Here is a 10,003-nt window from a genome sequence, read left to right as displayed (position 1 = left end):
GTGTGGTTGTTGTGTTGTAGTGTTATAGTAATGATCGGTATTAAGTACTGTGTTTGATACGTGTGTGTGTATGGGTGTGTGCTGTGAAATGTTGGGTGATGAGGTGTTGTGACGTGACGTGATGTGATGTGACGGGAGGTGATGCGACGTGAGATGTTGCAGTTCATAGCTCATGTGAACATCCCGGCCCCCCTAGGCGAGTTAATCGGCTAGGAGCCTCTGCAGCTGTTGCAGTGTGTTTAGTACAGCGCTCAACCCTGTTGAGCGTCGTTGTTGCTGACGATGAGCGTGGCGTGGCGGAGATGGCCGTGTACGTGTTGTGGTTGATTGGCTGCTTCGTCGTCGCCGGATAGCATCGCTGCGTGGTCTGGTACGGGTGTTGGTGCTACTTTCCGACGGATTGGCTCGGCGGGGAAAACGATGAAATAGAGTGTGATGGGGCCTCTGGCAATATAGACAGGCGCCGTCGGCCCAGCACTCTATGGTGGCGTGGTCATCTGCCAGGCAGGTCATGCAATGCCCATGGGCTCTTGCAACCTGTTTTCGTTGAGCGGGCTTCATGCTCTTAAAAATGGTACATCGTTTCAGGGCGTGCGGGCGATGGCACAGGCTGCAATATGCAGGCCCCTGTGGCTCCAATAGCTGCTCTTCCCTTATCTCCGGTGGTCGCATAACCCTGGTCCTTAGAGCGGCAACGGGTGCAGCCGACGCTTTGGGTATAGCGATTTCGGACCTTATGGTGTTGGAGGTGGTTTGGGTCTCCTCTACGTCCATTTCTATGGGAAAATAAAATTGTTTTAAATTGACTTTGTTTATAATATTAGAATGTAGTTGTTGTAGCTACATATCTATACATATGTATATGTATAATACGTTGATCTTCAACGCGCTTGTTTGAATTTATTTGTTGGGTACGGATTATAAAGCGGGTTAATTTCGAGTTAGCGGAATTGATTTATTATTTTTCGATTAATTTTGCGAGGTATTTTGCGGTTTTGGTTGAAGTTTTTCTTCTCTGTTTGGAAGTAAACACAGTTTAGTGACTGGTCGAGTTAATATGCCGGTTTGTGTTCGAAAATCGACTACTCGTATGTGACCATCTGATCCTCGATGAACCTTTTCACTGCGTCCTAGTCGCCATTCTGTTGGAGGAAGGCATTCGTCCTGTATGATGACGCATTCTCCTGCATTGGCTTCCTTCTGGGCCGTTTTCCATCGATATCTCTTATGGAGATCCTTGAGATAGTCTTCCTTCCATCTGTGGCTGAATTGGTGATGGAGAATCTTGATTCTTTCCCATCGATTTATTAAAGTGAGTGAGTCTCCTTCTGTCTCAGGTATGGCGAGAAGAGGAGCTCCTCTGAGGAAATGACCTGGTGTAAGAGCTGTGAAATCGGAGGGATCTTGCGAGAGGGGTGATATAGGTCTTGAATTTAATACGGCTTCGGTACGAGTGAGTAGTGTAGTAAACTCCTCATAATTGAATTTATGATTACCAGCCGTTTTCTTTAAATTGGACTTAAAGCTTTTTACTGCTGATTACCAAAGTCCGCCCATGTGTGGAGAACATGGAGGTATAAACTGCCAATCGATCCCTTGGGGTGCATATTTATTAACAATTTCAGGGAAGACTTCTTTCATGAAGTTTATAAACTCCTTCTCTGTTGCTCTTTGGGCTCCGACAAAGTTTTTCCCATTATCGCTCATTATTTTTGATGGAAATTCGAGTCGTCCGACAAAGCGTGCAAATGCTGCAAGAAAAGCCGCAGTAGTCAGATCTGAACAAAGCTCGAGGTGTACTGCCTTTGTCGTAAAACATACAAAGACAGCCACATAGCCTTTTCCAAATGAAGAAGACCTTAACATGGAGGCCTTTATCTGGAAAGGTCCAGCAAAATCAACCCCAGTGATGATAAAGGGTAGAGCATAGTTGCAGCGTTCATGTGGCATTTTGTGTTTGTACATGATACATGGTTTACACATGAAAATCGTCCTTTTGATTTGTGGCTTTAGTCGCGGTATATAAAATTCTTGACGGACCATTTGTTGCATTAAGCGATGCTCACCGTGCAGTGTAAGCTGGTGCAGATATGATAGAAATAGGTAAGTAAAACGGGATATCTCTGGAATAATGATGGGATGTCCTTCATTATAACTAAGACTGGAGTTCGCTAATCTTCCATTTGCCCTTATTAATCTCTTAGAGTCCAAGAATTGATTTAGGACGAGAAGAGAGCTTCCCTTTTCGAGAGGTCGCTTTTCAAGCAACTTTGATATCTCTTTGCTGAAAAAACGAGTTTGTGTATATCGTATTAGACTGACCTTGGCATGTTGCAAGTCGGAATGCGTTAGTTGTACGCCAGGATCATTTGGTGCTCCTTTCATTTTTTGTTTGAGTCTTTGAATGAATTGGTTCATATAAGCGACTACCCTTAGTGATATAGGAAATGATGAAAATCTGTGGAGAATATCATCCTCTTCTGGAGTGACATGAAAATTTTCTATTTTCCGACTTTCCGGAGGTATGATATTCCGAGCAGGAGATTTAGGCCAGAATTCTGGGGATTCTGTTAGCCATGTGGGACCGTTCCACCAGAGTGTAGTGCTGGTTAGGTGCAGTGGCTTGCAGCCTCTTGTCCCAAGATCCGCTGGGTTATCTGCACTTGCAACATGTTGCCATTTTGCTGGGCCAACTAAGTCTAAGATTTGAGATATTCGGTTAGATACATAGGTCTTCCAAGTATAGGGTGGTTTTTCCAACCATGCTAAAGCTATCTCTGAATCTGACCAAAGATACATTTTATTATCGTTTAATTTGAGATAGGTTTGGATAATTGAAATTAATTTTGCTAACAGAAAAGCACCATTCAGTTCAAGCCGTGGCAGACTAAGTGTCTTCAAAGGTGCAACTTTGGCTTTGGCTACCAGGAGGTGTGAAGATATTTTATTATCGTACTGAGTGCGTACGTAAACTGTTGCGCAATACGCTTTTTCAGAGGCATCACAGAAACCGTGTAATTCTGCGTTAATGTTAGGAGTGAAATTTACCTATCGAGGGATTCGAATTTCAGATATAGTATGAAAATTGTTAGCAAATTGAACCCATTTCGCTAAACGTAAAGGTTTTACCTGCTCATCCCATTCAGTGACATCTTGCCACAATTCTTGAATGAGGATATTAGCTTGAATCATTATTGGCGAAAGCCATCCTGCGGGGTCGAAAAGTTTTGCCACCGAGGAAAGTATTTGGCGTTTGGTTATGGCGGACATTGCAGATATTGACTCAATTGTATATGAGAATTGATCTGTTATCGCATTCCATTGAATCCCTAGAGTTTTGGTTGTACTAGCCTTTTCAAATTTAAGGAAGTCTGTATCTAATAAGTCTTCTTTCTTAATGTCTTTTATAATTTCAGGGTGATTTGAAGTAATTTTCTTTAGGGGGAAACCTGCAGAATTTAATGCTTTGATCACTTGCGATAGTGATTCGCATGCTAATGCGATACTGTGGCTACCTGATAGTATGTCGGCCACTTCATGTAATGTTCTAATGGCCAAATAGGGTGCACAATTGATGCCAAAGGTGACGGTTTTAAGTTTATAGTCGCTGATTGGACTATCACTTGATTTGCGGAAGACTATACGTTGGAAATCTTGGTCATCTTCATGTACCAGAATTTGCCTGTACATGTTTTCTACATCCCCGTTGAAAACGTATTTAAACATGTGCCAATTTAGAATTAGCAACATGAGATCAGGTTGTAATGTTGGCCCTGTGTATAGTACATCATTGAGTGATTTGCCTGAACTTGTACACTTTGAGGCATTGAAAACCACTCGTACTTTTGTTGTAATTTTATCACGTCTTATTACCCCATGATGTGGCAGATAAAAAGATAAATATCTACCTTTAGACACTTTTTCATATGGTACAGCTTCTTCCATATGATTGAGGTCAAGATATTCGCCCATCACATTATCGTATGCCGATTTAAGCTCACTTTTCTTTATCAGGCTTTTTTCCAGGCTTAGAAATTGCTGGACTGCTGATATTCTAGAGTGGCCTAGAGCTATGGTTTCAGGGAAAGTTGGTTTGAATGGTAGTCGCACAACATAACGACCATGTTCGTTTCTTGTTGTTGTGGACTTGTAATAGGCTTCACATGCCTGGTCTTCTTCTGAAAGCTGGGTGATTTGGGGTAATTCTTCTATTTCCCAAAAGTTTTTAAGTTGATTATTTTAAAATTCGTTTGAGATATTTTCCACTTGTGTGGTGAAAGAATTGATTTTTTCAGGGACTTTGCCACTTATAATCCACCCAAAGATTGTATTTTGAGCTAACAATTTATTGGAGATTTTCTCAATACCTTCAAGAATTATTTGAGGTATTAAGTCACTGCCTAATAATATGTCGATTTGTGATGGGGTATGACAATTGGGATCTGCTAATTTGAGATGTGAGCATTTTTCCCAGTGAATTTTATTTACTTCAAAGTTGCGTAAGTTGTAAGTTGCGGTAGAACGATGGCTTGTGCATCTATTCTAATATCCGCATTTGGAGATACTATGGTAATTGGGCATATTTTGTTCGAATTTTGTATAATTCTTCCGCTCATTCCCGAAATTTGGAAATTTGAATGTTTTATTGGCAATTTGAGCCGATTTTGAGCCTTTGATGATATAAAGGATCTTTGAGATCCTTGATCTATTAGTGCTCTTAGTTTGAATAGATCACCCTTATGTTCTATGGTGATGACCGCAGTGGGTAAAAGAATTTTGCTTTAATTTTCGGAATGAAGAGCTTGAATTTTTGCTGCTTTAGAACAGCATGGTTGTTCTTCCCTTTTTTCGGGATTTGAGATTTCGGGATTATCACTTTTGGTTGTAGTGACTAACCCGGTGATTTTATGAAATTGATTTTGCTTCATATTTTGAAAATTTGTAATATGAAGCAATGAGTGATGTCTTCGTTGACAGTACACACAATTAAATTTGCTTTCACAGTCTTTTGTCGTATGAGCATTCGACAGACAGTTGATGGAAAGTTTATGTTGTCTGACAAGATTGTTCCTGTCAGAAACGGAAAGTTTTTTAAATTTCTCGCAAGATCTTATGTTGTGACCTCCTTTACAAATTTCACATAATGGTTGCCATTTATTAGTTTGGTTTCACACGAAAATGTGAGTTTTATTAACGTGTCTATTGTATTGCATATTATTGCTGGCTTGGGGTTTAAACAAGTTTTTACTTGAGTCATTTTAATAACTTTTTAGATCTATATTTTTGTTGTCAATTCGCTCAGCTATCTCGTATTGAGCAGTGAGGAATGCTTTCATTTGCTCCCATGTGGGCATTTTTTTTCCTTTCTACAAGTGATTGTAACCATCGTAGTAACGCAGCATCAGGGAGTGTTTCTGCACAAATAGTTACTATGATGGAGTCCCACGATTCTGTGGAGATATTTTGTGTTTTTAACACTGGTATGCAATTAGTCACTGTCGAGTAGAAATTTTGAAATTCCTGGCTGGTTTCTTTTTGAATTTTTGGTAGATGTAATAATGTTTTTATTGGATTTTCTATCATAACCCTTCCATTTTCGTATCTTTCGACCAGTGCTTCCCAAGTCAGCTTAAAATTTTTGTCATTTAAAGCGAATTGCTTGACGATACGGCCTGCTTCCCCTTTTGTTTTATACCTGAGATGGTATAGCTTTTGTGCTTCTGAAAGTTTAGGAAGGTTTATGTAAACGGAAGTGAACAAGTCCTGGAAGGATGGCCATTGCTCATAACATATGTACATTAAAAACTTTAGTATCACAAGCTGATACTTTTAGATACACATATGCCTTTATCTAGGTCATCTTTTGGTGTTTTAACTACTCTGGAAGGGGGAGTAGTGGCTCTACTTCGCCTTAATAAACTCATATTTTCTGTTATTATTCCCTTTGTTAATTCGTATTGATCGCGGCAGTTATCATTCTTGGCTGTCCCCGAAGCTTTTGTGTTTTCTGGGAGTTCAGCGTCGTCAGTATCTAGTACTGTATCGTACGCTGCCAGAAGGCGTACCCATAGATTATTAACACTTTCTAGTTTTGTATTCAAAACTGATTCTGTGATGCCAGTAATAGGGGAAGCTTGAAATCTTGTACAATATCTTATAAAACTGTCACTTTCAGTGATGAATCTAGATATTGTCTGATCTTTTGATCTTTTTTGTTTTATACTCTGCTTTGAGCATGTAGCTTCTGCAGGTGTACCTTGTGGCTTATCTTCATCAGCCATTTGGAATTTCTAACTGATAGAGGTGTTTTTGGTTTAACCTCTCTTGTTTTGTCAGATTGCATTAATTTGAATGGAGTTTGAAGCTTTTAGCTTAAAGTTTTATCTAATAAATAATTGATTCAAAATTAATATTGCTAAAAAACAATGTAGTCAAACAGAAAAGAGTATATGTAAATTAAATGTTTTGTTAACAGAAGATTTATTTTGTAAAAATTAAAAAAATATATATATTTTTGTAAAATATATTCTGTGATCAAATTTTCGTTTCGCTACCGCAAAAATTAATTCTCTTTTTTTTTTTTTGAAAAAGTTCGATATTTTTTTTTTGGTTTTTTTTTTTTTTTAATGTGACTGAAAATTTTTTGAAGTGTATCAAAGTATCTTCAGTTCACTCGCGCTTATTTGTATATTTGTATCTGCGAAATATACGAATTAAGAACGCGAAAGAAAAAATTCAATACGCAAAATTGTTTGTATGTCTCATTTATTATCATATGTTTGCATATGCATATGCTTTATATGTTTGCTTTTGTTTAGCTTTGCTCGTATCCCTTGTAGTTATGTATTCGCTATATATGTATGTACATATATTAGGGTGATTCAAAAAAATTTTTTTTTTTTTTTTTCAATTGGTACTCGCAAAAATAGGTTCCTAGACACCTCTAAGAAAGCCTCTCCAAATATGAGTTTTTAATTGTAACGGGAAGGTCCTCCGCCTAACGGTTTTCTATTTTTTCTTATTATCAGATAGAAAAATTTATATCTCGCTTCCAACTACTTGAAAAAATATTTTGTTAATTAGGTTTTGTAGGAAATTGAATGCTCTAAAATATGGTCTCTCATGATTTTTTCGTAAACCCAACCGTTTAAAAGATATTAACGGTTGAAATTTGACTATTTTTGGAAAAATTCTTTTTTATACTCTCGCAACAATGTTGCTAACGAGAGTATTATAGTTTTGTTCACATAACGGTTGTTTGTAAGTCCTAAAACTAAAAGAGTCAGATATAGGGTTATATATACCAAAGTGATCAGGGCGACGAGTAGAGTCGAAATCCGGATGTCTGTCTGTCCGTCCGTCCGTCTGTCCGTCCGTCTGTCCGTCCGTCTGTCCGTCCGTCTGTCCGTCCGTCTGTCCGTCCGTCTGTCCGTCCGTCCGTGCAAGCTGTAACTTGAGTAAAAATTGAGATATCATGATAAAACTTGGTACACGTATTCCTTGGCTTCATAAGAAGGTTAAGTTCGAAGATGGGCAAAATCGGCCCACTGCCACGCCCACAAAATGGCGGAAACCGAAAACCTATAAAGTGTCATAACTAAGCCATAAATAAAGATATTAAAGTGAAATTTGGCACAAAGGATCGCATTAGGGAGGGACATATTTGGAAGTAATTTTTTTGGAAAAGTGGGCGTGGCCCCGCCCCCTACTAAGTTTTTTGTACATATCTCGAAAACTATTATAGCTATGTCAACCAAACTCTACAGAGTCGTTTTCTTCAGGTATTTCCATATACAGTTCAAAAATGGAAGAAATCGGATAATAACCACGCCCACCTCCCATACAAAGGTTATGTTCAAAATCACTAAAAGTGCGTTAACCGACTAACAAAAAACGTCAGAAACACTAAATTTTACGGAAGAAGTGGCAGAAGGAAGCTGCCCCAGGCTTTTTAAAATTGAAAATGGGCGTGGCGCCGCCCACTTATGGACCAAGAAGCATATCTCAGGAGCTACTAGACCGATTTCAATGAAATTCGGTATATAATGTTTTCTTAACACCCTGATGACATGTACGAAATATGGCTGAAATCGGTTCACAACCACGCCTCTTCCAATATAAAGCTATTTTGAATTCCATCTGATGCCTTCTTTGTATAATACGAGTATAAACATTAGGAACCAATGATGATAGCGGAATAAAAATTTACAAAAATACGGTATTTGAAAAATATGTAAATGACGTATTATGAAATCTCGATTATCACTTTACCATGCGAGAGTATAAAATGTTCGGTGACACCCGAACTTAGCCCTTCCTTACTTGTTTCTTATTAATTTTATAACTCAATGAAAAAAAATTATTATGAATGATGATACACATAGTTTTGTAGGAAATTTACTGCTCTATAAAAATGGTCTACTACGATATTTCGATTAAGTTAAGCGTTTACGAGATATTGTCATCGTCAAACATCAATGCATATTAGGGTGGATTCAAAAAAATTTTTTTTTTCGTTTGAGTATCCTGAAAAAATGGGTTCCTAGACACCTCTAAAAAGCCTCTCAAAAATCTATTCATAATAATTTTTTTCATTGAGTTATAAAATTAATAAGAAAAAAATTTTTCCAAAAATAGTCAAATTTCAACCGTTAATATCTTTTAAAATCATAAAGAGACCATATTTTAGGCATGCAATTTCCTACAAAACCTAATTAACAAAATATTTTCAAGTAGTTGGAAGCGAGATATAAATTTTTCTATCTGATAATAAGAAAAAATAGAAAACCGTTAGGCGGAGGACCTTTCCGTTACAATTAAAAACTCATATTTGGAGACGCTTTCTTAGAGGTGTCTAGGAACCTATTTTTGCGAGTACCAATTGAAAAAAAAAAAAATTTTTTTTGAATCACCCTAATGTATATACTTATGTTATAAAAATGTAACATATAACATATAACACTTCGCTAATCGCACATACATAAATGTATATGTAGCGCGGAAATACAGAAATAAGTAATATATGTATGTTTATATATTTATGTAACTATGTATATTAATTGAATCATATACATAAATGTGTATGTAATAAATAATTAGCTCAAATGAGGAAAGAAATGTAATGTGCAAAAATAAAAAATATTGTATGTACATATGTCACGCGGAAGCTGCACACATTGGTACATACATACATAAATGTAATGCCTTTCTTTCCTCTTTTTATTCTTTTATTATTTCTTTGCTAGTTTTTTATTACCTACCTTTGCTTGAATGTTATAAGCGATCCAGCTTGTTGCTTTATAGCTCAAGGGTTTTGAACGATTTGAACATCCAAGCAGGTAGTTTCGTATTATTATGCGTTATAACTTTATGCTAAATTATGTTATGTAAATTAATGCTACCAGTTCACATTACATGAACATATTCTTTATCTGTCATAAATATGTAACATGACACTTACGACCCATATGGTCCGTATTAAGTATCCGTAAGTAACATTATGTGTACTTTGCTAATACTGTCCGCCTTAGGTGGTCCAAAAATGTAAAATGTAACTTGTAACATATGTCCTACATATGTCCTATCTCAAGTGGATTGTAGATATACTTCCTAGAATGTAAGATTAATATTTGTATCTAGGCTTAAGCAAAATATTGTATTTAAAAAAATGTAATAAAGAAAACGGCTCAGTTGACCACAGTCAGTTGACCACGGGCAGTTGCCCGCAGTTGACCACGGGCAGTTGCCCGTAGTTGCCCACGAAAACTAAACGGAGTTTTTAATTTGTATGTACCATATGATAGTGTATGCATATAAATATGTACATATGTATATTAAAATGGAAGAATTGCAATTTTAGGAGGATTTGCTTATATGTATATATATATATATGTATGTTTTCTTTTTTGTATATATGTATGTATATATTTCGTTTTCTTTTCGTATCTTCCGCTTTTACTTAGTGTTTGAGCGATCCTGCTTGTTGCTTTTATTTATAGCCCAA

General features: G+C 37.1%; 1 protein-coding gene across 1 annotated transcript; it reads right to left on the bottom strand.

Moving 5' to 3' along the window:
- Positions 1-201: 201 nt before the first annotated feature.
- Positions 202-774, bottom strand: LOC120781832. The gene has a single exon (XM_040114053.1). It carries the CDS (start codon positions 772-774, stop codon positions 202-204), a length of 573 nt encoding a protein of 190 aa, XP_039969987.1.
- Positions 775-10,003: the final 9,229 nt, after the last annotated feature.

The sequence above is a fragment of the Bactrocera tryoni genome, unplaced genomic scaffold, assembly GCF_016617805.1.
Source record: "Bactrocera tryoni isolate S06 unplaced genomic scaffold, CSIRO_BtryS06_freeze2 scaffold_7, whole genome shotgun sequence".
NCBI classification, from domain to species: Eukaryota; Metazoa; Arthropoda; class Insecta; order Diptera; family Tephritidae; genus Bactrocera; species Bactrocera tryoni.
Note: the sequence above shows the minus strand (reverse complement) of the source record. Positions and strands in the feature narration are given on the sequence as shown.

What these genes read in the sequence shown, in the direction of transcription:
- LOC120781832 (XM_040114053.1), bottom strand. Translation starts at nt 774, where the DNA reads ATGGACGTAGAGGAGACCCAAACCACCTCCAACACCATAAGGTCCGAA.